This window comes from Phyllostomus discolor, chromosome 3, assembly GCF_004126475.2.
Source record: "Phyllostomus discolor isolate MPI-MPIP mPhyDis1 chromosome 3, mPhyDis1.pri.v3, whole genome shotgun sequence".
In the NCBI taxonomy this organism is placed as follows: Eukaryota; Metazoa; Chordata; class Mammalia; order Chiroptera; family Phyllostomidae; genus Phyllostomus; species Phyllostomus discolor.
In genome coordinates, this window is record NC_040905.2 from 182,087,816 (window position 1) to 182,113,512 (window position 25,697).

General features: G+C 52.5%; 1 protein-coding gene and 1 long non-coding RNA gene across 6 annotated transcripts; one reads left to right on the forward strand and one right to left on the reverse strand.

The window, feature by feature from the left end:
• Positions 1-16,355, reverse strand: AQP7 (aquaporin 7). Of its 5 annotated transcripts, none has more exons than XM_028526166.2 (8): positions 16,042-16,355; positions 14,907-14,955; positions 10,240-10,357; positions 2,047-2,170; positions 1,492-1,629; positions 1,169-1,287; positions 742-959; positions 1-362 (listed from the first exon to the last, which is right to left on the reverse strand). In XM_028526166.2, the coding sequence occupies exons 2-8, from the start codon at positions 14,930-14,932 to the stop codon at positions 56-58; spliced, it is 1,050 nt and encodes a 349-aa protein (XP_028381967.1). In that variant the 5' UTR covers positions 14,933-14,955; positions 16,042-16,355; the 3' UTR covers positions 1-55. The 5 variants fall into 5 exon arrangements, with proteins under 5 accessions (XP_028381967.1, XP_035877722.1, XP_035877723.1 ...); XM_036021828.1 differs by having other exon boundaries at positions 56-362; positions 14,907-15,089; positions 16,042-16,221; XM_036021832.1 differs by lacking the exon at positions 1-362 and adding an exon at positions 441-480 and having other exon boundaries at positions 14,907-15,089; positions 16,042-16,218.
• On the forward strand, positions 15,428-25,697 carry LOC118499721. Its single transcript, XR_004902240.1, has 3 exons — positions 15,428-15,856; positions 20,723-20,867; positions 24,752-25,697. It is a non-coding gene; the product is annotated as an uncharacterized LOC118499721 (long non-coding RNA).

Sequence of the window (25,697 nt, forward strand, 5' to 3'; positions counted from 1 at the left end):
TGTGAGAGAAGGCTTTTTTTATTGGGGTGGAGATGGAGTCACAAAAAAACCTTACTTAGAATTGTTGTATTCGGATGGAGTCACTTAAGGGTGGGATGGACCGGACTGAAGGTCTGTTGGGGGGAGACACAGAGACAGAGGTGAGGGGAGACACAGAGCCAGAGTTGTGGGACGCGATCTCTGTTTGGCGAGGCACGGCCTTGGGCAACACAGGTATTCTGTGGTCTTCACTCCCCATGTGGTTCTCCAATATCTGGGGCTCCCGTGGAACGTTGCAGCCAATCAAGACCAAGTAGATGATGCCACCTAGGTAAGCACCCAGGATCGGTGCCACCAGTGGCACCCACCACCAGTTCCTGGCTCTGCAGACAAAAGGCAGAAACCTGGTAAGGGGGCTGGTGTCCAGGATGGAACCTGCATCCACCTTGTGCCCGGACAAGGAGTAAGACCTGAGACTAGTAAGTGAGCTGCACCCTGGCCCTGGAGTGCCCCCTGAGGCTGGGGCCCTGTCAGCTTCATCCTGATTCAGGGGCAGGGGCAGATCTGGGGCAGGGTTTACCTTCAGTCCAGGAGCAGGATCCGTGCTGGTCACAGGGAAGGTTGGGACCCACTCCTGCCTCCCCAGGCCACCTAGCAGCTCCAAAGGACTCTCCGGTGAGGCTCCTCCCATCACCCCTCCCTCTGCATGCAGGGAACTCACAGAAAATCTAACGGAATGGGCTGGGCAGGACAGGGCAGTACCTAAAGACCTGTGTGCCCCAGCCGGCAAGAAAGGTGAAGAAACGGGGAGGCAGGTCCCGGGATGGGTTGATGGCATATCCTGAGTTCATGCCCAGGGATATTCCAATGACGACAATAAGGATGCCGATCACCAGGGCCTCTGTCCCTTGCAGTGCTGGGTTGTTCCCATTGTCCGTGATGGCAAAGAGACACAGCTGGAGCATCCCCGTAACTACCACCTGGGGAACAGACACCATGGCAGCCACCCAGGGCCCCTAGCAATGCCACAGGGTCTTGGCAGTGCCCCCAGTCCAAACCCACCGGCAGAGATGTGTCCTGGTACAGTTCCCACCAGAGTTCTTTTCCTCTCTATGGGGAGGGGCTACCTGCTGGTCCCTTCCTGAGATGGGGAGGGCAAAAGGAGGGTCATCCACCCTGAACCACTGACCTCATCCAGGAAGCCACCCCATAATGTCATGTAGTCAGGAAGATACGTGGCAAAGATGTTAGCAGTGGCAATCGGGCCAGTCACTGTCAGATGTCCACCTGAGTAGTCGATGATGGCGCCTGGGGAGGCACAGGGTGAGTGTCAGCCTGCCCCTCGCTCAGCCTCACTGAAGCCCCAGAAATACAGTTGTAAGGTGGAAGGATGGGGAACAGCTCCAGGGCTCTGCTGTCCCAGGCACTTCCACGGGCCAGGACACTGAGATCGGGTCCTCCTCTGAGGAGGAGGCTGAGGCCAGAAGCGGACAGCCCAGGGAGGACACTCACTGTAGAAGAGGCAGTAGATGGTGGCAGCAGCCAGGAAGGAGCCTATGAACTGACCCAGGACATACACAGGAAACTTCTTCCAGGCCATGCGGCCTAGTGCACAGCTGGCGAAGGTCACAGCCGCATTCATGTGGGCCCCTGCGGGGAGGGCGAGCATGTCACGAGAGTGAGAGCAGAAACCAACAGTGACAAATAATATTGACAGCAGCAACAATAATAATGAAGCAAGCATTTATGCCCTGCATTCTCCTTTATTCCTCACAAGGACCCACTGAGGCAGGCAGGGACCGCCGTCCCCAGCATCCCATTAAGGAAAGTGAGGAGTAGAGAAGTCAAACAGCTCAAGTTGACCCAATTAGTAAAAATGGTGGATGAAGGAGGCTCATGAAGAGTCTGGGCAAGACAGAGGAAAGGGGTCTAGGGTGCTCTCCCTCCGGGCGGCCAGGGAGGGTGAGGTGCTGGCCGAGCGGGAGAAGGGGCTGGCTGGAGGCGGGTGGGAGGAACCTGCAGGGGGTTCCCGGCCTTGCCGGTCAGGCAGGGTGCAGGCTCACTCACCAGAGACTTTCCCTGCCACGTGCACTCCCATGGTGACTCCGAAGCCAAAACCCAAGTTGACACCGAGGTAGCTCCCAAGTTTTTCTCCTAGAACCATATGGGCCACGGAGCCAAGGCCAAACACCTGCGAGGGAGGGCCTCTGAGGGACTGCCTGCCCAGAGCCCCAGCCTCAGCGGAGGGCTCAGAGCTCAGTTCGAGCTCCTCACCCTCACGCCCTGGGCCTCCCCAAATTGCCCTCGGAGACCCTCTGCCATCCCTCTTCCCCCGCAGACTTTCTTCCTCGTGACCCTCCCCCTTGCCCCTGTCAAGGCCTCTAAGACCTGACCGGTGAGAGCTGGGTGGGGGTTGCAAAAGGAGCCAGGGTGGGGCAGTGGAGTCCGGGGCTCTTACAAACACATCCAGGCCCCTGGACCCCGAGTCCACCTGAAGTGCAGGGGAGGGGTCAGGGCTTCAAGGAGGGTATGGCTGGGGTGGATGGGACCCCTCAGAGCACAGAACCCCTCACACTGAAGCCTAATCTGAAGGAAGTTTCCTCAGGGGATCTCCAGACTCTATGCCACGGCCCCCATCCACAGCCCCCACCCCCACACTCATCAGCCCTGGAAGCCAGAGGGGTTCTAAGGCTCTCGCCCTCAGCAACATTCTCATGGCCCTCAGGTGTCATTCTAGCCCCTGTCCATCCCTAACTGCTGGGTCTCCTCAGGTGACACCCTTCACAGGGAGATTAGAGGCCTGAAGCTGGGCCCTCACCCAACCCCCTGCAGCCACCCACCTGAATCCATAGCAGCCTATCCCTTCCGCTCTGGTGCCTGCACCCAGCCTCTCCCTCCCTCTGCAGGGGCCTCCCTCTTGCCTGTATCTTCCATGTTCCCCTGGGTCCCACAGACTCAGATCTCTTCCTTCTTGAAAGTAAAGCTTGCCACCTCAGCCCAGCCTCCCTGTCCACCTGCGGAGTCTGGGACGCCCCTCCACGTCAGCCAGGCTCCAGGAAAAAACTCACTTATCGGTTCCTTGATCCCTTCCCTTGCTCTCCTTCGTCAGCCTGGCTTCTGCTTCCACGTCTCACCAACAAAGCTCTCTCCGAGGGCTCACTCTTCTGGTTTCCCAAAGGTCCCTTCACACATCGTCTTACTTGACTTTGCTGACTCTGACCCTCTTAACCACTCTGTGCTCCTGGGAAGTCCCTCCTCTGGGCCTCCACGGCATCTCCCTCTCCTGGTTTTCCTCTTAACTCCTAGCCTCTCCCTCTCTACAGTGCCTTCCCACATCTTTTCCCTCATCTGCCTCATAAACGTGGATGATCCCAGGGCTCCATCCCTGGCCCCGTTCACATCTCACCCCAGCCACTCTTCTTGGGTCTTCTCACCAGGTCTACGGCTTCAGACAAGTCTACTGCACTGAAATTCCCCAAACCTCCACCTGGGAGCCAGGACCCTATTTCCAGAACCCACTGGAAGTCTGGGTGTTCCACAGGCATCTCAGGCTCGATACTGAAAGCTCACCATCTCAGAAAATGTGATCCTCATCCTATGTTCCCATCCCCATCGGCCAAAGCAGAAACTGGGATGTCTCAAATGAGAGCTCTCTCTCTCTCCCTCGGCCCCACACCCAATCAGTTCTGCTTACATTCTGCCCAGATCTTACTCTGTCTCCTCCTTGCAGCAAGAGTCACCTTTCTGACACAGAGATCTGATCGTGTCTACCCCTATTCCAGCCTTTGTTGGCTCCCCTTCATTTCTAGGATCAAGTCCAAATTCAGAAGGCTACCATTCAAGACCCGGGGTAATTTCTGCCTCTCAGTTTCATATCTGCTCCAGTGTTCTCTATATTCAGCAGTAATATTACTTCTGAATAATAACAACAATTTATGGAGAACTTACTGTGTGGTGGGCACTGGTAAAAGTTATATCTGTCACTTCCTTTAACCCCCCCCACCAACATATGCATCAGGTATTCGTAATCTCCCCACTGGACAGATGCGCAATCCAAGGCTTAAAGCAGTGGAGTGGCTGGTTCAAAGTACACGGCACATGGTAAGCCGGGATTGGAGTCCAGGCAGTCAGCTGTGCCAGGCAGCCTCAGACCAAACAGCCACACTGCCTGCTGCATGCCTTGTTTTCTCACGCATCTGTGTTTTCCCTGGCTGGAATACCTGATCCTAGATCCTGAAAATGTGACACTCTACTTTAAGGCCACGCTCAGAGGGCACCTCCTTTGAAAAGTCCATGTGTTTTGGACATGTCGCCTCTGAGGGGCCTCTAGGTCTCCAGACTGCTGGAAATCAGAGTCTAGATTTGTATCATCCAATATGATGGCCACTAGTCACATGTGGCTACTATGTACTTGGAATGTGGCTAGTTCTAATTAAGATCTGCGCTTTTTTTTTTTTTTACCCTCACCTGAGGACATGCCCACTGATTTTTTAGAGAAAGGAGAAGGGAGGGAAAGAAACGTCTATTGGCTACCTCTTGAATGCACCCTGACAGGAGACCTAACCTGCAACCTAGGCATGTGTCCTGACCAGGAACCAAACCCACAACCTTTCAGTTTACAGGACAATGCTCTAACCAACTGAGCCACACCAGGCAGGACAAAGTCTGCTCTAAGAGTAAGGACAAACCGGATTTCAAAAACTTAGTAGGGCTGGGTAGCTCAGTGGGTTAGAGTGTCATCCCAGTCTGCCAAGGGTATGGGTTCAATCCCCAATCAGAGCACATAAAAGAATCAACCAATGAATCATTACTAAGTGGAACAACTAATTGATATTTCTCTCTCTCTTTCTAAAGTAAATCAATTCAAAAAGACTTAGTAGGAAAAGGAAAATGTAGAATCTTATTAATAATTAAATATTTATTGCATGTTGAACTGGTAATATTTGGGCAATGTGGGTTAAATATGACAATTATTAAAATTAACTTCATTTATCACTTTTTACCTTTTTAATGTGGCTACTAGAACATTTTAAATTATGTACGTAGCTCATAGTGTTTTTCCCTTGGACAGTTCTTATCTGGAGGTTTTGAAAAAGAAACCCTGGAGAATTGTGACATGAGGGCCACCTCTCAAGCCGTCATGGAGGGGGAAAGCAGGTGAGAGGCCGCAGGGGAAACGGCGCTGAGGACTGAACCCAGAGCCGCAACTCAGCCCTCAAGGGCAGGTGTCAGAAACCCCAGCTGGAGCGGGTGTCGAAACGAGAGAAGAACAAAGAGAGAATGTGTCCTGGACACCAGGGGGAAGCGGAGTTTCCCAAGGAGGATGAAATCAGTCGTGTGCAGCCTTTGGGTTTAAGGCATGAAGGCCTAGAAAGCATCCCTTAGGATGCGACCATCCAGCGGTCACTGGTAATGTGGCGAGCACTGTGTCATCAGGTCATGGGGGCAGGATCGGGTCCTAGAGACTGAGCGGTGAGGAGGCAGTGAGGAAGAGTCGAAGGGTTCCCCTGTAGACCTCCCTTTGTGAGCCCGCCTGAGAAGGGAGGGAGTGAGATTGTGAAAAATGAAGGGGCTCATGGGATGAAGGAAGGGATGTTTTGTTCTGCGTTATGCGGTTTTAAGTAGAGAGACTTTGGTAAGCTAAGAGTGAGAGAATGTCCTCGCCAGGTGGCTCAGGTGGCTGGAGCATTGTCCCGTGCACCAAAGGGTTGCATGATCCTCAGGCAGGGCACATACCTAGATGGTGGGTTCAATCCCCGGTCTGGATGCACTGGGGAGGCAACCAATTAATGTTTTTTCTTTCTTTCTTTCTTTCTTTCTTTCTTTCTTTCTTTCTTTCTTTCTTTCTCTTTCTTTCTCTGTCTCTTTCTCTTTCTCTATTTCTCTTTCTCTTTCCCTCCCTCCCCACCTCCTTCCCTTCCTCTCTCTTTAAAATTAATAAACAGCACTGACTGGCACTGGGTTGAGCATCATCCTGCAAAGCAAGAAGTCACTGGTTCAATTCCCAGTCAGAGCACATGCCTGGGTTATGGGCCAGGTCACTGGTTGGGGGCATGCATCTCTCACATCAATGTTTCCCTCCCTCTCTTTCTCCCTCCCTTCCCCTCTCTCTAAAAATAAATAAATAAAATATTTGAAATAAATAAATTAAATAAATAAATAAATAAATAAATAAAACATATCCCTAGGTGAGGATTAGAAAAAAAAACGATTGGGAGAGGGAGAAGCTGGAGAGAGAGAAAAGGATAGAGCAAAGTACCCCAGTAGAGTGAGGGGTGGGACGGGCACAGGGGTGCAGGGCCCTCCAGGACAGAGGGAGGGGCCCTGCCCTGATTTGTGCACGCACAGGTAAGTGTGTTCTGGTGGTGAAAGGGCCCGGTGGGTAAGGAGCCAGACAGCCAGACACAGGAAGCCCACCTGCTGGTTTTCTCTGTCCAGCTGGCAAGGAAGCCATCTGCTAATTAAAGGACAGGCAGAGTACAGCGCAGCTCTGGGGAAGTCTGAGGAAAGTGAAACAGCCCAGGAGAGTAGGGCAGAGGGAGTGAGCAGGGCCCACTGGGTTCCTCAAGAGCCCCAGGACGGGTTCAGAGAGTCCCAGAGGCGGGCCAGCTTAGGGTCAAGGGTAGGATGAGGCAAGAGAGGACAGAAACAGATGGGGTGTGGGAGTGGGGAGAGAGGCCAGGATAGGCTGACAGGTTTGGGGGGTGTACGGGGGTACAGGGAGTGGAGCCACCATGGAGGATCTGAAGAACAAGGGTCCTTATTTCCAAGTAGGAGCTCAGAACCACTTGCTAAAAATAATGAATGAGTGAATAAATCCCACATGATCTCCTGTGGCGTGGTTGCCAACTGGCAGCTCAGAGGCCTAATGCATCCAGCACACATGTTTTGTTTGGATAACTTAGGTGTGTTTATTTATTTTGTTTTTAGAGAGAGGGGGAGGGAAGGATAAAGTGAGGAAGAGAAACATCAATGTGCAAGAGACACATCGATCAGTTGCTCTCACATGCCCTGGCCCAGAATCCAGGGATGTGCCCTGACTGGGAATTGAACTGATAACCTTTCGGTTTACAGGCTGGTGCTCAGTCCACTGAGCCACAACAACCAGAGCTGGATAACTCAGTTTTGACGATCAGTTTCACCTTCCTTTGAGAAATCAGAAGCCCAGGTAATGCTGGCCTGAATCCCGGCCTGCATGGCAACAGTGGGAATAGTGGCAGCTGCGTCCTTGCCCAGGCTGGCAGTGTCAACCACGGGCCTCACCACTCTGCACTGCTCTCTCTGGCCTCTGGAGCGTGCGAGTTTACAGCCCCTGCCCTATCGTTTGGTTCATGTCTACAGCTGATTTTTCAGAGTCCTGATGGCCCAGCCCCTCCCCTTCCTGGTCAGTAAATGTGGCCCAGCCTGTCTGAGTCCCTCCAACAGCCACAAGGCCAGCCCCAGGGACAATACCCCAGAGCTGCAGAGTGGAATTGAGTAGAATAGTCCATTTCCCTCATCCTGGCTGCAGTAAAAGGAGCCCAAGGTCACACTTGCTTTTCTACATAAACCTTCACCCCGATGACTCACTGAGTGTCCTTCCTAATCAACTTGGCACAGGCCCAGCAACTAAAAATACCAATACAATGTCCTATATGAGCTTAAACCTACCAAAGTTCTTTTACATGTGTACATGTGTTACTTTTTTTTTAAGAGAGAAAGGAAAGAGGAGAGAGAAAAATGCTGATTTGTTGTTCCACCTGTCCATGCACTCATTGGTTGCTTCTTGTATGTGCCCTGACCAGGGATCAAACCCACAAACCTTGTGTATCAGGACAATACTCTAACCAGCTGAGCTGTCTGGCCAGTACCATGTGTTACTTCTTTTTAATTCTCACAGCAAATCTGAATGGCAAATGTTTGTGCTTCCACTCTACAGGTGGGAAAACCACATCCAGAGTGAGGTCTTAGATGACCTATGGCCTGAAAGTGAGGGCATTGCCTCAGCTGGGGGACAGTTAACAAGCCAGGGAGCTAGAAGTCCTGCCTGAGCTAAGCTAAGGGACAAAGCATAGAAATTATGGGTCAAGACTGTGATGTTAGACTGCACTGGATTTAATCTTAACTTAAAATGTGACCTTGGGCAACTAACAGTCTCATAGAGACTCAGTTTCCCCATCTGAGAAATGGGAATAATAATGGACACTCATGGGACTGTTGTGAGGGTTTGGGAAGATGCTGCATGTCATGGGCTTGGTTTAGCATCGGCGCCTGGTATGCAGTAGGTGCTCAATAATAATCTTGATAAAATGAAGAGAAACGCAGACACAGGCAGGCATCAATGTATGTGGGTGGTACCTGTTTTCCCTAAGAGCTGTCGAAGGAGGCACCCTCCTGCCTCCTCGGTTCCAAGGTTTAACAGCCCTCACAGGGCAGGAATGTAATAAATGAATTACTTTGCCCTGGATTAAGACACGGCAGAATCGAGTGCTGTCTTCGTAGCTCAGGAGCAAAGCAGGAGGGTGAGTAGTGGGGGTGGGGGAAAGGGTGGGAGGCAGGGAGGGGAGGGCAGCTGAGAGCCCTTGTCCTAATGACCAGAGACCAACACATGTGTCCTGCTTGTGAACTGGGTGTCGGCCTCTTGGCCTTCTTCACACAAGCCTGCCAGCTTGATGCTAGTTCACTAATGAGGAAGCTAAACTTCCAGCTGAGATACTTATGGAAGATCACACAGGTAGGTGACAGCAGAGCCAGCATTCAAAGCCAGGTTCAAAGCCCATGCAGGCCCCATTTAACACGCTTTATAACTGAGAAGATAGGCTCTGAGCCACGGAGAGATCTGCCCTGCACCAGCTGGGGACTCAGAGGCAGGATCAGGATAAGAACCCACATATCCAGAGTCCCTTGGGCTCTGTATGTCTCATCATCTCCTATCCTGTGGTTCAACACACACACAACCAGCCACACTCATACTCACACTCTCACACAACCACACACACTGCCTCTCTCCCCCACTTCCTCTGGCATGCTCCTGACTGCCTTTACTTCTTTTCCCAGAGGCTGCTCTTTTCCTTCAGGGACCTGGATCCTCCATAAGGAGCAAACAAGCATGGTACAGCTTAGGGCCCAAGGCCGGCTGGGGAAGGTGGCTGGGCTGAAGCTGTTGAAGAGAGGGAGTTCCTAAGAAACCACCTCCTGCTTGCAATCTTCTCTCCCATCGTCCACTAAAGAGCCCTTGCCAAGTCCCCAGTGGCTTTCATTTTGTCAATCCCTACGGACCCTTGTCACTTCTCACCTTTTCTGGCTGGCTGCAGCCTCCCAGGTCATTGCTAACCACTCCCTCCTGTGAATCCCCCCCTCCCACTTCTGTAACCTGGTGTCCGCCCACCTCCCTGGCCAACACTTCTCAGGCCACTTTGTGTGCCTCTCTTTGCCCTCCAAGGCTCTGTTCTCAACTGATTCTTTCCCTATACACTCTCACTGAACAGCTTTGAGACCCACCATCCATATTCTGGTGAACTCTATACTTCCAGCCCAAGCCACTCTCATGAGCTTGAGACCTGCGTATCAAACCACCTCCTGGATTTCTTCCCTGGCGCCACACCCGATCACATCCAAACTGACATTACCTCTCGCCCTGCTCTGGACCCTGGGCTCAGAATGGCCCCCTTGGCACTTACCCCACATCTGTGGCTTATAAAATCTTTATTCCATCTTCTACACTTGCCTCAGACATGTGGTTTCTTCTCCATCTCTGGACCATTTGCCACCCTCTATCCTAGGTTTTTGCGAGTCTCTTAACTTGTTCCCCTCCCCCTGGCCTTGCCCATTCTGCTGAGACTCCACACAACAGCCAGAATTTCCTTCTAAAATCCAAGTCTGACCACATCATTCCCCTGCGTGTAAACTTTCAGCGTCTCAGGACTGGTTCTCAAAACCTAACACTAAACCTTCCCTCCGACCTCTTGCCTCTTGGTTTCCCATCTCTCTTGGTTTCCAGCCACGCCTCCTGACACCCGCTCCCAACCCATAATTTTGTTCTTCCCCCATATTGTAAGCCCTTTATGTCCCAGAAAGACTTGGTGAGACAGAGCTCTCTCCTTACTTTCCTATGCTTTACCCTCAGCCTCCCAGCTCAGAGACTGGGGCATGAACAACGGGACCCAGGGAGCCAGCATGGGGAGGGGGTCATGGGTTGACCTTACTGAGCCTCACCCTTTTGAAGTCCTGGCACTCACACCCCTTCCTCAGAGCCCCCCCCACCCTGTGCCACCCACTCACCATCATGACGTACGTGCTCATGAGCTCAGCCAGGAACTCTCGCACCATCTCCCTCTGCAGTACTTTCTGCACCTTCATCACCATGGGCGGCGGCATCATCTTGGAGCTGCGGGAGTACCTGAAGCAGCAGCCGCAGCCCACGGGCAGCCGTGAGACTCAAGTGCACTCGCTACCCATCAGGCCCTTCAACTCATGGCTGAGTTAATGTATAACCCAGCAGCCTCTCTACACACACCTTCTGTTGCCCAGGGCTACTGGGACAGCTGAGACCAGAGACAACTGAGTGTCACAGGGATGTGGAGAGGGACTGGGGCCAGATAGCCAGGTCGTGCCCCTTCTTCCTTCTGGTGGGGACTAGGCAGCTGGGAAGGGCACATCAACAAGACCACTTTGCAGAGCGGGCATCTGGGGATCTGATGAATGCCATCTGGGGTGCCAGTGAGCCTTGGGGGAGAAGCAAACGGGCCAGAGCAGGCAGGGAGGGGGAGCCCAGCTGTCTATCTGTCTATCTATCCGTCTGTCTGTCTGCCTGCCTACCTGCGGGAACCAGATCTCTGAGGACACAGACAAGACATCAGGCAGGCCCTGACAACCCGCGAGGCGCTCTGGAAACAGCACAGGGTGGGGCAAAGTCTGCTCCCAGGCTCTGGAAACAGCACTGAGGCCTGAAATGTGCACCAAGTTCTGCCAGAGATAAAGAGGTCTGTCTGCCAAGTGCACCAGGCTCTGTAACCAGGTCGACACAAACAGATGTTTATGACTGAGCGAGTGAGTGAATAAATAAATGAGTGAATGAACAAATGAGAGAGAAGGAGAGAGGAGAGGAGGGACTGGATCTTACTCCCTGGTGTATTCCCGGTGCGTGGCGCAGTGCCAGACACAGAGTGGGCGTTCAATACATATTCTAGGATGAATGAACACTGGGGAGTTCATCTGTCTTACTTTCCACTAGATCCCCAGCACCTTCTACACATTAGGTAGATGCTTGATAAATATTTATTTAACAAACTCATGATTGGATGGAGAGAGGAAAAGGTGTTATAGGTTCCATCATCTGCTGAGGGGTGAGGTGGGATAGAGCTTGAGTTTGGAGGAGTCGGGGTGTGGAGGCTAAAGAGGAGGAGTGGGAGAGATGCCGGTAACTCTAAGTGTGGCCTTTAGTGCTTCTGAAGACGGGTGATCCTCCCTGTTGACAGCCTGAGGCCGACACCAGGCACCCACTACCCCCTCCCGCTTGGGATAAAACCCCACCCCCCACCCTGCCCCAGGTTTCCTAATTTCCCCAGCCTCACAGCAGCAGAAAGTAAACAGAAGGAGTGAGAAATGTAAACCAGCCCTGGTTAAAACGCCTTTCACTTTTCGGGCTGAGCCTCCGTGTTCTGGCTCACCCACCCCAGTCCTTGCTGTGTCCTTACCCCGGGAAACGAGCCCAGGGCTGCGCATGCGCAGGATGTAGAGTTGCCTGCGCGATCCCTTCGCCCCCATTCAACTCCAGCTCCCATGCGTCACCATGTAGGGTCCCCTCGCCCTCGTGGCTGACCTCCTCAGCCCCAGAGAAGAGCCTCTGAGCAGCCTGAGGCAGGCGGGAACCCAACAAGAGTCCTGGGAAGGTGCCACAGAGGCAGAGGAGAGGTGCACAGAGCAGGAAGTCAAGGACACGAGGAGAGTCTGGAATCCTGGCCCCCTCCTCCTCACCACGCAGCAGGCAGGACACAGTAACCTCAAATAACCACAAACCAGCCACTGAACCAAGATCTGTTCAATTCCTACTACGCCTCCTATGTGTGGCATGATCCCTGCTCTCAGTAAGAAAAATAATTAAGCCACTACTATAAAGTGTGAGGAGTGTTGCCGCAGTGAGATGTGAGCACTGTGAGATTGCAGGGAGGAAGCCAATGACCTAGAGGAGAGGGTAGGAGGCTTTCCCAGAAGATGGAAAATTTAGGTCAAGAATAGAAGGCTGGCCGGTGAAGGAGCATCAGGGGAGGCGGGGCACGTTCTGGGCACTGGAGTGGCATGGGCAAAGGCTGGCAGCTGAGACAGTGGGCGATGTGTCAAGGAGTTCTGCAAGGAGGGGCTGGCTGGGGAGAGGAGTGAAAGTAGCGTGAGGATGGCAGAGAGGAACACAGGGCCAGATGGCAAAAGGCCTCATGGCCCATGCTAGGGAATTTGAACTTGACCCATAGAGCCATGGGGCCAGGCAGAGGATTTAAGCAGGAGGACTGCCTTCTCTACGGAGGCTGGGGTGAGGGAGCAGGTGGGGGGCCATGGTGAGCCATCGGGACGCTGCTGCCACAGACAGGCTGAGAGGCGATGGCAGCCTGCGCCAAGGTGCTGTGAAGATGGCTAGGAGACAGCCACGGTGACAGGCCTTGGTATTGGTTAGAGAGGAGAATGGAGAGGGACGAGGCAGTGGCAGCCCCGGCCTCTGTCCAGAGCAGCGGAATGGCAGGTGAGGCCCAGGAGAGAAGCGGCAGGCCTAGGCAGGGGAATGAGGAGTCCTCTTCTGGGTGCATAGAGTTTGGGGAGCCCACTAAGCATGTAGGTGGAAATAACCTGTAAAGAGGAAGCAGGTCACATGGTCTCATTTAGAGCTACACACTTGGAGGTCACCAGGTCACAGATGGTCACTTGACCCATGGGCATATATGAGATAGCTCAAGGAGAGGGCAGAGAATGAGAAAACGACATCTAAGAAAACTGACCTACAAAGAAATGAAAAATCAACCAAATAATTACCTAAGTAGTAGGTAATTATTTGCTCACCAAAGCACTAAATAGCTGACAACTCACCTACCCATCCTTCGGCTAATTAATCAGTCTGGCAACTTAACCAGCCAACTGACTCTCCTATTAACTCATTCATTTAATTATGTAATCAGCCAACCAACAGTGAACTATCCAACTCACCCCAAGCCAACCACTGAACCTGCTAACCAACAATTATTCATTCAACAGATATTTATTGAGCATCTACTAATGAGTCAGGCCCCAGAGATACAAAGTAAAATCTCAGGCTCCACCCTTGGAATGCTCTGCCTAGTGGGTGAGGTGGGCAATGGCGGCCCCATCGGGGGTGAGGAGCCCCAGCCAGGAGGTGCGGCCTGAAGAGCCTTCGGAAGAATGGGCATGATCGGAGGAAGAAGAGGTGGTTCATACACACAAGGGAGCACTTACTCAGCCACAAGAAAAGATGAAATATTGCCATTTGTGACAACGCGGATGAATCTTAAGACTATCATGGTAAGTGAAATAAGTCAGACAGAAAAAGAACCGTACGATTTCACTCATACGTGGGAAATAAAACTAAAGGCAACAGAGGAGCAAACACGGAAAACTAACAAAAACTCAGAGGCACAGACAACAGTGTGGTGGTTACCGGGGGGGGGGGGGGGGGGGGGAGTAGAGGGAGTGAAGGGTAAAGAGGGTCAGATATGTGGTGATGGAAGATCTGACTTTGGGCGGTGGGCACACAGGGCACGAGACAGGTCATGTATCACTGAAATGTACACTTGACACCTAAATAATCTTATTCACCAGGGTCACCTCAATACATTTAATGTTTAAAAAAATAGGCAGAGAATGGCCTAACGTGGCTGTGGGGGAATAGGATGGTGGTAGGAAGAAGGGTGAGAGTGAGCAGGTTTTACATACTTGAGGGAACTGGAGACTAGACGTGCGGCATGGAGGAGACGCAAGTGTCAAAGACAAAGTCTTGGTGTCTGGCTTGAGCAACAGAGGAGAAGGGGGCCTTAGGCTGAGCTAGGACCACAGAAGAGGAGCGGGCTCGCGGGGAGTGGAGGAGGCTGTTTTCAACTGGGACTGAGTTGCTGGTGGGACACCAGTGGGTCTTTGGAAACAGGGTCTGAGAGCCCCGGAGGGTCCTGGGCTGCAGACAGCAGTGTCATCAGCACAGAGGGGGAACCGCCCGTTCTCTCCACCCAGGAGCAGGCACACACACACACATCCCTGCTCATGGGCAGCTGACAGGCAGCGGTGAAATGTAATGAGCAAGTACATTTGCGTGTTAGACAGTAGTGTGTCCTACAGGGAAAGACAGAGCAAGGAAAAGGAATGGGGTGTGGACTTTACATAGGGTGGCCTCATGGAGAATGTGGCGCTTGAGCAAAGAGATGAAGGAGGTGAGGGAGTGAGCCCTGTGATTAACTGCGGGAAGAGTGTTTCAGGGAGAAGGAACAGTCCCTGAAGGACTCTGAGCATGTTTGGAGGTAAGGAAGGGGGTCAGTATGATGGGTGGGGAGAGTGGGGAGAGTGGGGGTTGGGGTAGGGGGAGGTCAGAGAGGGAACTAGGTAGGTAGGGGCTCAGCCATAGCAAGGATGTTGGCTTTTGTTTCACCCCAAAGAAACCTGAGCCTGAGAGGACGAGAGGGAGTGAGTTCAGTTCGGTTGAGCGCCACCTCCACAGGGGGAGTTGGAACCCACTGACCAGCCGCTTGACCCTTAACCTGATCTTTCTGGGCCTCCCCTCACCCCAGGGCCCAGCCTGTGCTTGACTATGGGTGCCGGTGGGAGAGGCCCTTCTGGGCCCCTTGAGCTACTGAGGGCACCAACTGACATGAGGGAGAGGCTGAGGTGGGGCAGGGAGGGCACTGGGGGGGCTGGGTGGGAGATGGGAGGCTGGCGTAGGGGAAGGAGTGGGTGCTTACCGCTTCTTTCTGTCTGCTTGAGTCATATTCTGTCCGAGATATTTAGATGCTGTGGAACCAGAGAGAGGTCACTAGGGCTGGGGAGCACAGAATCCGGCCCCACATTCTCATCAGACCTCAGGTTGCAGGCGCAGAAGCCACAGGGCCAGCTGCTGCCAGTTCCAACCCCTCGACCCAGCCAACCTGGCAGGGAGTAGAGGTGGGCTGGATGTGCTTCAGCCAATGGGATGGGGCCCTAGAGTCCCACCCCCTCTACCCATACTGGCTTTAGGACCCCTGACCTCTGGACCAGGCCCTTCAGAGCTCCTTCTGACCTTCCCATATCTGCAACCCCACTTTGGACAGTGGAGATGCCCACGGACTCCCCTCAGTGGCTCCTCCCTCAGATATGCCACTATTACTGCCTTTAGTCTAACCTCAAGCTCTCTTGCTGCTGACTTAAACTGTGACTTTCTAGGACCTCTTCCTTGCACACACATGCGTGCATACACACACACACACACACACACACACACACACAAGGATGAGGTCTTAAAAATTCATTTAGTCCATACCTCCACTTCAGAGCAAAGTTTCTTTCTCACTGTTCCTGGAAATTCCCTGTATTCCCACTTTCCTTGCAAGTGGTTTCCCCATCCTGTCTGTCCCCGTTGTTCTCCTGTGCTACACCAGAACAATTTCCTTCAGTTGCAGCACAGGTCACAACCCGAGCCCTGACTGCAGAAACCGTTGCGCCCCAGCCCCAGCCTCTCAAGGGAGGACTCCGGGGGGAGGGACCACTCCTCAAAGCCAGCAATCAAATCATCTTTCTGATCTGCATCCCTTCTGCTTCAGCCCAGCTGGTCTCCACTCTCCCCTGGTCCACACCCCGCCCCACCTGCTGACAGCCCAGTGCGACATATCCTCCCAATCTTGGCTCCACCGCTGATCCTCCGACATTCAATTTACAGGTAAGGAAACCGAAGCCCAGAGAGTGTCATGCAGCAGCTCAGGACTAAACCAGAATAGACACTCAGGCTTTCACCTCCCAGCTGGGGGTCCTTCCCCAGACAGTCCCATGGTCACGTCCCCAAACAGCCCCCAGGGAGTGGCATCCCAAGGCCGTTGGCCCACCCATGCCTAGAGCCAGACTCACTCTGCTGAAGTGTCTTATGCTTCTCAGTGTCCACCGTGGGAGCTTCTCAGTTACAGCCAGTCTCTGTCTCGTTTCTCCATGACTGTCCCAGGCTCTGGCTGCTCCCTGAGCTGGGGCTGTGCTGTCCTTGTGTCCCCGGTCTAGGACCCGCCTCTCAGGCCTCCTTGGGGTGGCTCCGAGTGCTGCTTTGCTCTGCTCTGCTCCTCCAGGGGAGAGGTCAGTGGAGCAGGGGTTTGGCCCGCGTCACTTGAGCCAAGTCCAGATGAACTGCCCAAAATAGCATCCTTTCTCCTGCCAGCGGCGCCACGGAAACCAGGTTCTGAGACAACGCTTGTGTGGTCAGAGGTGGTGTTCCGGGTGGGCACTCGGCCTCATGGTCCCAGAGGAAGGGCCTATCCTCCAAGCCAAGGGTCCAGCCCAGAGCCAGAGGAAGCCCTCCCAGGCCGCAGACCCATGGGAGGCTCCAAAGGCTCCCGAGTGTCTGGCTGTGGGGAGAACGGCCCAGAATGTGGACTAGAAAGTTCTAGAGATCAACAGCCAGGTGGAAGAGTTGGGGAGGAGAACCTGGGTCGGTTCTCAGGGAGCCCCCGTGCTGAAAGAGCAAGGGGAGATTCAGGCCCTGGACTTCCCCCGTCTGAGGGAAAGGAGGACACAGAGCCATGTTTGCAAGGAAACCCCAGTCTGAGAGGGGAGGTGGAAAGCCAAGCCTGGACCTCCGGGGGTCCCTAGTCTGGGTTATGGGAGGAGAAGCCTGGGTCTCATTCTCTGGGAGCCCCCATCTGAGCAGGGGAGGGGCAAATGTAGGCTCTGTCCTTGAAACCCCTTCCTTTGGGAACGGCAAGTGAGGCCCCTGGGGCAGAACCAAAGCCCACCAGAATTTGGGGCTCCGCCCCAGGGCTGCAGGAGCTCCGTGACTGCGGTGGGGTCAGGAGCAAGCCCAGGGTCCCGCTGCCTTCTGAGAGGACTCCTGGAGCTGGGGCATGGCAGGGCCCCAAGCAGGAGGAATGTGGGATTTCAGTGGGTGACCCGGTAGTGAAACAGAACAATGGTTGTTGGTCTGCAGGCTGTGAGGAGACACACCACAGGGAGTGGACGATGGTGGCAGTAAGTCCAGGGAGTTTCTGAGGCCAGGCAGCCCCCTCCTGTGGGAAGGCTGTGTAAGAGTTGTTTGCCCGAAGCCAGCTCTGGTAATAGAACTGTCCTCTAGAGGGTGCCAGTAGACCAGGCCAGGTCTGGAACACGGCTTGCCCAGGTCCCCACCCCAACTTGCCCTGCAGGTCACTCTTCAGGGAGAGGCAGGGGTCAGTGCAATCGGAGGGCTTCCAAGTCAGAAGTCGTCCCTAAGGAATGAACTCTCCCACTGCCCTCCATGCTGAGGCTACACCCCTCACCTCTGCGGCCTCAAGTGGCTTCAGGATGGGAAGTCCTTCCTTCAGGACAGGAGGATGTACCCCAGGCATGGGGGCACATGTCTTATTCCTTTCTTGTGTGTGCTGTTGAGATGAGGGTGGGGTAAGGGTCACAAGTGCAGCTGAGGCCTCGGCTGGTGTGGTTCAGTGGTTCAATTCCCAGTCAGGACACATGCCTGGGGTGCAGGCTGGGTCCCAATTTGCAGGCATGCGAGAGGCAACCAATCAATGCTTCTCTCACACGATGATGTTTCTTTCCCTCTCTTTCTCCTCCCTTTCCCTCTGTCTCTGAAAATAAATAAATAAAATCTTTGAACAAATAAAAGTGGATCTGGGTCTAGAATGAAGTCAGAGTCAAGCAAAGCTGGATAGGGCTGGGGTCAGGTTGGTGAGGGAGGGGACCGAGACCCATGCTGGAGTCAGAGGTTAAGCTCATTTACTAGGCTGGGCGCTGGGGACCAGAGGTGGAGAAGACACTGTCCTATTTGTCTCTTGGGGGAGAGAGAGAGATAAATGGCAAATGACTTAGGATACATCGTGATAAGGTGAAGGGAATATAGGCAGTAGCTTAGCCAGCCAACCTGAAGGGGGGCAAGAATCTTCCAGAAGAGATGACATGGGAGCTGAGTCCACCCCGGTGACAGGGAGGGTGAGATGGGGGGGTGACGATCTGCAGCCCAGTGGGATTCTGAGAAAACTGAATGTCTTCTGGAAAAGGTGAGTGGCTTGCAGAGGGAGGGATGGAGAAGTGGGCAGGGGCAGACCATGAGGGACATGAGATCAGACTTTATCCCAGGGGCCTGAGGAGCCACTGAAGAGTTCTAAGCAAAGAGAAGGACAAAGGAGCCAACCTGAGGTCCTCGAGGCCCTTGAACACCCAGCATACAGAGGCACAGTTGGGCCCGAGCTTGCGAGAGGGACCCGGCTGGAGAAAGAGAAGAGAACAGAACATATCATCACCACCTAGGCATTCACCGGGGGAGATGATGGGACTGCCAGAAGGCATGAGGTAGTGGAGCAAGGGACAGGGGCGGGATTCTGGGGACGAGAGGGTGACTGAGAAGGAGCAGGCAAGGAGGAGATGGAAACCCACGCCCTGGGCTGCCAGCAGGCTAACAGGAGCTCAGGGGGTCGGAGGCCCCAGAGTCGGGTGCGACCGGGGGCCAGCCTGATGAGCTGGTGGGATAGAGAGGGTGGCCACAGCATTGCAGAAGTGGTGGCTGAGGAGGCAGGAAGTTCAATTGTGGAGAGAAGAGAGGCAGCTAAAGGGGCCATGAGTTTGGGCATTTGGGTCATGGTTGGGTCTACACAGAGCCTGGGGTGACCTCTGGGGCCAATGGGTATTGTGGAGGGCTGAGAGGGGACACTTGGGGTCCTACCTTCACAGGGAAGATTCTGAGTAGGGCCGCCAGATAAAATGCAAGACACTTTTCCTGGCTGGTGGGGCTCAGTGGATTGAGTGCCAGTCTATAAACTGAAAGGTCACCGGTTCAAAACCCAGTCAGGTCACACGCCTGGATTGTGGGCCAGGTCCCCAATTGAGGATGTGTATCTCTTGCACATAGATGTTTCCCTCCCTCTCTTTCTCCTTCCCTTTCCCTTGCTCTATATATAAATAAATGAATAAATATCTTTAGAAAAAAATGCAAGATGCTCAGCGAAAATTGAATTTTAGAGAAACTGTATTTGCAATATTTGGGACATACTTATGCTAAAACATTATACATTGTTTCTCTGAAACTCAAATTTAACTGGGTGTCCTAGCTGTGAGCTACAGTGAAGTCCCTTCTACATGCTTTGCACACTGACCTGGGTTTAAGTCCTAGCTGAGCATCAAATTCACGGCACAACTTTGGCTCCATCCCTGCCTCTGGGTCTCTGTTTCCTCATCTGTGTAATGGGGTTGGCAGATACGTGGTTCTCCCACCTAGCCACTTTGGCATCCAGACAGGCCCCAAGAAAATGTTTATGAAGACAGCAACAGACCATTAAGTCAAAACTAATTTGGTTGACCCTGGCTGGTGTGGCTCAGTGGATTGAGCACCGGCCTGCGAACCAAAGGGTTGCTGGTTCAATTCCCAGTCAGGGCACAAGGCTGGGATGCAGGCCAAGCCCCCCCATAGGGGACACCTGAGAAGCAACCACACGGTGACATTTCTCTCCCTCTCTCCTTCCCTTCCCCTTTCTCTAAAAGATGGAAGGAGACTTCACTTGGGGTGGTGAGCACACAATACAATGAAGAGATGATGTGTTGTAGAACTGTACACCTGAAAACGATATAATTTTATTAACCAGTGTCACCCCAATGAATTCAATTGAAAAACTAAATTGGTTGAAAATGAACTGGTAATAGTAGTATGCTACAGGGCACTTTTTACAAACTCTGATATTTCTTTAGGCATTTAGTCCCTCTTTCAGAAATTTTTCAATTTTCTTATTCTAATTTTGCCTGCAATTCACTGCTTTTACTAGCAAAAGGTTGGAAATAACCCCGTGCTCATCAATCTCCCATTTCTTACTCATGACACTAAAAATCTTACAACACAAACTGGCAAACAGTGACCTCAAGTGCTCAACCTAACTGAAAATTTGAATATTTATGAACACACAGTCAAGCAAGTCAAGCAGATATAATTGTCTATCATTGGAGTGGAAAATTTTTAAAAACAAAACAAAATTTAAAATCTCAGATCCTTTTATTACCTATAATACAAACAAACCGAAAGAACCTTAAAACACGTGACAACTCCTGCTAACGGTTTGGCAAGTGTCCTTCTAACCCTTTTTCAGGAGCACACGTATAAACATCCCCGCCCCACCACTTCGTCGACAATACGTAGAATGAAACTTACATCAGGGTTTTGTGCTGCACTTTCTTCATTCAAACATTTATTCCAAAGAACTTTGCATGCCCAAAGGCCCACGTGCACATCACACCTGTGACTGTACACACAGAACTTTAAATGTATCCAGCTCTTCCCTATTATAAACAGCATGGGGCAGACACAGCTTGCTGAAGCCCGGTAAGGAGTTAGCACACAAATAGAGATTTTCAAAAAAATAGGTAAAAATATTAGGTAAAAAAATGAGGTGAAAATACCCAAAGATGCTAAAAATTTTCTGAACTTCCCCAAAATGCCCCTCAAAGGGCTGATGTGTAAAAAGCTAATCATTTTAGTTAATTATTTGTTTCCACCAACATGCCACTTGATGAACTTCCTCATCATGTCAACTGCTTTCAATCAACTTACCCCAGACTCGGGGTTTTCCAGAGCCTCTTGAGCCCCGGAACCCTTGTGTAACTGAGGAATCCACAGTCTCAATCGGCAGGAAAGGAGCCCTGGTCTCCGAAATCGCCTGAAGTTCATGAGATTCTCATTCTGCTCAAAACAAAGAAGACACTTAAGCCTCACCCAGGTAAGTGTCCCCTTTCAAACTCATTTTTCAGGGAGGAAATTGAGATTCAGAACGAGATAGCAACTTTGCCCAAGATCACCCAGAACCAGAACACCCAGTCAGGGCCCTGCCCTGCCCTAGCAGGCCGGGGTCCTCCCAGGCAGAACTGGGGGTTCAGGGGCTGGTCTGGGGCAGGACTGAGGGGAAACAGCACAGACAGGACCCAGGGTGACCTTTAACCCTGACCCTCTGCAATAACCAGCCCCCAGCCCCGGTTCTTACCCTCCCTTCTCAGAGACATGCCTGGGCCTCCAGGACAGAGTGAACAGAGACTAGAGCAGACAGGGTCAGAAGGCAGAGTCACTTGCCAAGGGCAAGCACCCTGTAAGTAAAAGAACCAGAATTCAAACCCAGTCCTGCTCCACTCAGAAGCTCCTGTCAGATTGCCTAATTTGGCATCAGAAACCAGGCAGAGAGCTCAGCCCTGTTACTTTCTAGGATGAGCTGGAGATTTCAGGGAAGGCTTTCTGGAGGAGGGGGTCTCATCAACAAAGTTGGGAGATGACACTGAAGGAATTTGCATGTATAAAAAGAATTTGCTTCTTTGTGTATGTGTGAACAAGCGTGTGAATGGGCAGGTGTATGTGTGCATGTGCATATCTCTGGTCTTACATGTGAAAATTGCTCTATATTTGCTTTCTCTCTCTGTGTGTGTCTCTGTGTCTCTGTCTCTGTCTCTCTCTCTCTCTCTCTCTCTCTCTCACACACACACACACACACACACACAGAGTCCTGCACACATGACTATGAGCCCATTCCACTGGGTTAATATTTTCCTGCCTGCGTCAGCACAGTCCCAGTCAGTGGGCAGCTCACTGCAGGAACGTGCCCTATCTGATCTGGCCAGGTGCTATGGGCCTGGAACAGGGGGCTTGAGGTGGGCACAAAGCCCATCTCAGCCACCCCAGGGCAAGCTACTCTTTCTACCCTCTCCTGCTCAGCCTGAGAAAGTGGGCAGGCCCAGTGGCTTAGCATCCCAGTGTGATGTGACTGCCCTATCTCCCCACTTACACTGAGGTCTCCCCAAGTCAGGCAGTCTCCCTTCTTCCCTACCAATGGGCCAGGCCAGTGACTCTCTGCCTTACCTCCTTACTCCCCTATTCTTGTCCAAAACCCAAGGCCTGTCCAAACACAGGCGTTCCACTGAGGACAAACAGGGAGTAGAGACCTAGAGGAAACAATCATAGGTTATCTCCCTTCGGCAGAAAAGCATGCCATCCTGTGAGATTTTATTTACAGCTTTTCAAGAACACAGTGATTACACCAAGGGCTTGAGCAGAGAGCTCTGTGTGGGCAGGGAGCAGGGCACCTACGGGCATTGCATCTCAGCCAGGAAGGCTCGGTGGAACACTGGAACCCTGAGCAGGGTGTAGTCTTGCAGGTTCCTGGGCCCCTCCCAGCGTCAGTGGAGGGTCCTCCCACGCTCTCACCGGTCCCCGGGGTGCAGGCTGGGCCAGACTGGGCTAGGCAGGCAGGCACAGTCTCTTCTGCTCTGGGCACAGTCCAGGATCCAGGGTGAGTCAAACCCAGATGTCCTGGCTCCTAGCCCAGGGAGAGGATGCCCTAATGCATCTGTGTAGAGGAGGTGAGGATGCAGACTGGAGGGAGAACTGTGCCCCGCAGTGGGGTTGTTCCCCACAGTGAAGGCTCAGTGGCTTCCTGCCCGCTCAGGCTCCATCTCTGAGCAGGCCCCTCTCCACCACCCCAGGGCCTCTTCTGACTTTCATAGCCCTCGCCTCTTTTGCCTTGGGGGCGCCCTCCTCCTTAAAAAGATGAAATAAAGAGCATATTTTATACCCTGGCCAGGTAGCGCAGCTAGTGAGAGTGTCACCCCAACAGGCCAGGGTTGCAGGTGGGTGCTATCCTGGTTAGAGCACATACAAGTACCGACCAGTGAATGCATGAGTGGGGCAACTCACTGGTGACTCTCTCTCTTTCAAATCAATAAATGAACATTGTTTTAAATGATATTTTACAACTGTGCTAAGATAAAGATGAATATGTTAATGTTGTCTATTAAAACATTTTTTCGACCTACAAGTTCATTTTTTTTCTTAATGTAAAACAAAGCATTTTTGTGGGCCTTTGAAAAGAACATCTGCACAGGCGCTGTGCCCGGAGAAGTTGGCCCCTCACATCTCTGCCCTTTCCGGCCACACGAGAGCTGCCGTCTCCCCAGTGCTGTTGCCAGCCCAGACCTCGGCCCACTGCTCCGGGACAAATGGCCCGACATCCCTCTCCCGCCCTCCCTCCCGTCTGTCTGACTTAGGACTGTCTGCCCGCACCTGCTCCAGTCCAGCTGTATTAAACTGCTCCCAAACTGTCCACTCTAGTTTTTTTCTTTTTTATGAATAATTTTAAAACAAATCCCAGCCATTATGTCATTTCACTTCTACGTTCTACGATATTCATCTCTAAACTGAACCTTTTCTTACATGATCGCAATGCCACACCTGACAAAATGAACAATTCCATGGAATTATCAAGTACCCACAATGGTTTTGAAATGTCTTTTTTCATTAGTTTGTTAGTTTGAGCCAGGATCCAAACAAAATCACACATTACTAGGGTTAAGTGCTCTTTTTATTTCTTCACCCGATGACACACTTGTTGGTTTTAAAGAGAAGAGAAAGGAGGGAGAGAACGAGGGAGAGAAACATCAAGAAAACATGCCTCTTCTATGCACCCTGACCGGGACCAAACCCAAAAACCTAGGCATGTGTCCTGACCAGGAATCGAACCCATGACCTTTCGGTTTATAGGACAACACTTCAACCAACTGAGCCACACCAGCCAGGGCTGGTTAAGTGCTCTCTCAAACATGAGCAGTTCCCCTTTCACCCTGTTATTTGTTCATGTCACTGACTTGTGGAACAAATATGGTTCTATAGAAAGGCCATTTTCTAGATTGGCCTGTTTGCTTCCTTGTGGTGTCATTTAACTTTTTCTCTATCTCCTGTATTTCTCAGAATGTACAGGAAGTTAGCTCTAATGGTGTGATTTTATTTAGGTTCAGTTTGCAGGGCAGAGGGAGTCCTTCATGAATGATGCTGTGTGCCTGCTCTGGCACCCCACTCAGAGGCACAGAATGGCTGGTCGCTCCCTGCTCAGCGGTGCAGGCCGGTCAGTGGCTGCGGAGTGCGGCAGCCTGACCCTTCCACTGTCAAGTTTCCCTGTCAGCCATTCACCTTCCAGTTTCATCCTTTGATTTTTGCCGTAATCGATTCCAAAATCCTTCCACACTAAAGCATTTTAAAGAAGCTCTGGACAGCAAGTTCTTCACCCACAGAAAAGAAAGGTCTAATAATAATGGAGTCTCTGGCACCCGATTAATCAGAGCAGAGAGGGGAGTCAGGATCAGAGAGACTTCGCAAGAACATTGGAAGGGTGAAATGGTGGCAGAAGGAGCAATGGGAAACCCAGGGACCTGCTGGCCAGGCACCTGAGTCTGGGTCTGGTTCGCAGTTTGGCTGTTAAGAGTGGGGAGGTGGGGCTCCCCCACCCAGGTGGTGAGCTGTGGTTCATAGCTCACGCTTTATAGCCAGGCAATCTGAGCTTGAATCCAGTTCAGCCTCTTAATTGGCTTGGATAACTTTGAGCAAGGTATTTAACTGGGTGTCTTCATCTGTATGACAGAGATACTAATCCTCACCTCTCAGGGTTGTTGGGAGAATAGATCGAGTTGGTGAGAGGTGTGGCAAGTGCCTGCTGGAGAGTCAACACTCTGTGGTAGAGAGGATGCCTGTTTGAGGAAGGGGGCCCTGCGCCTAACCCCTCCGGCCCTGCCTGACCCCGGGGCCAGGCAGAAGGGCTGCAGGTGGAGTATTACTGTGCTCATTCCACAGGCAGCAAGACCACAGCCCACGGACTTCCACCCAGATCTCAAGCTGCTCCAGGTGGGTGCATCTGGTTTCCCAGGCTCCAGACTGGCCACTCAGCTCACTGACCTTGACTCCCTGGCGCCTGCTGGGTCTGGGGGTGAGCACAGACCTACAATCACCAGCTCAGTCAACAACCTCACCCAGGGGCTAGGAGACTCAGTCAGGGCAAGGCCTTTGGCAGGCAGCCTCCCAGTGATGACCTGGCCTGTGGAGCATATTGTGCACAGCAGATATACAATAGGTGTGTGCTGAGAGAACCGAGCTTCCCCTGCCCTGAGTGGGAGAGAGCTACATTGTCAGGTCGGGTGACCATGCCTGTGGGTGTGACGGAGTAGGGGGTTTGGCATTTGTGGCTCAGAGACCCCGTAGACCAGACACTCTGAGCCCCAGAGCGAACAGCCTGGGCAGGGCAGAGAGCCAGGAGCTCCTCACTCCTGCTCTTGTTCCAGCCTATTCGCTCGCACCCTGACTGCTCCCACCCACAGTCCCGGCCCTCAGTTAGCCTCTCACTTGCGTCCTGCAGCAGCTAAGGCAACCTAGACTAGGGCTTCAGTGGGGTGGGGGGTCAAAATGCTCCCCCTCTCAACCACATGCTTTTTAACAGCACCGGTAAGACTCGGCACTAGCGCCCCCTGTTGTTGGCCTAACTTGACTGCTTTGGCCATGGGTCCCATCCTTCTCCTCGCCAGAGATGGCAGGATCATCCTTAGCCCCAGGGTCCTGCTCAGAGGGGAGACACCAGCCCAGCCCACACACCTTCACTGCGGCTTCCAAGTTTTCTTTTTCACATCACTTACGCTGCCTCCTTTCTTGTTTTGTTGACTTTGGTGCTGTCTGTTTGCTTTGGCTAAGCCTACAGCCCCAGGATGAAACCTTGGAACTGGGGGAAGTGTGAGCCTGAGAGACAGCA

Excerpts from the sequence above, each read along its gene's own strand:
- AQP7 (XM_028526166.2), bottom strand. The coding sequence starts at position 14,932 with ATGACTCAAGCAGACAGAAAGAAGCG. Across the intron at positions 10,358-14,906 it reads CAAGCAGACAGAAAGAAGCG|GTACTCCCGCAGCTCCAAGA; the intron begins GTAAGCACCCAC and ends CTGCTGCTTCAG. Across the intron at positions 363-741 it reads TGGGGCACACAGGTCTTTAG|AGCCAGGAACTGGTGGTGGG; the intron begins GTACTGCCCTGT and ends TTTTGTCTGCAG.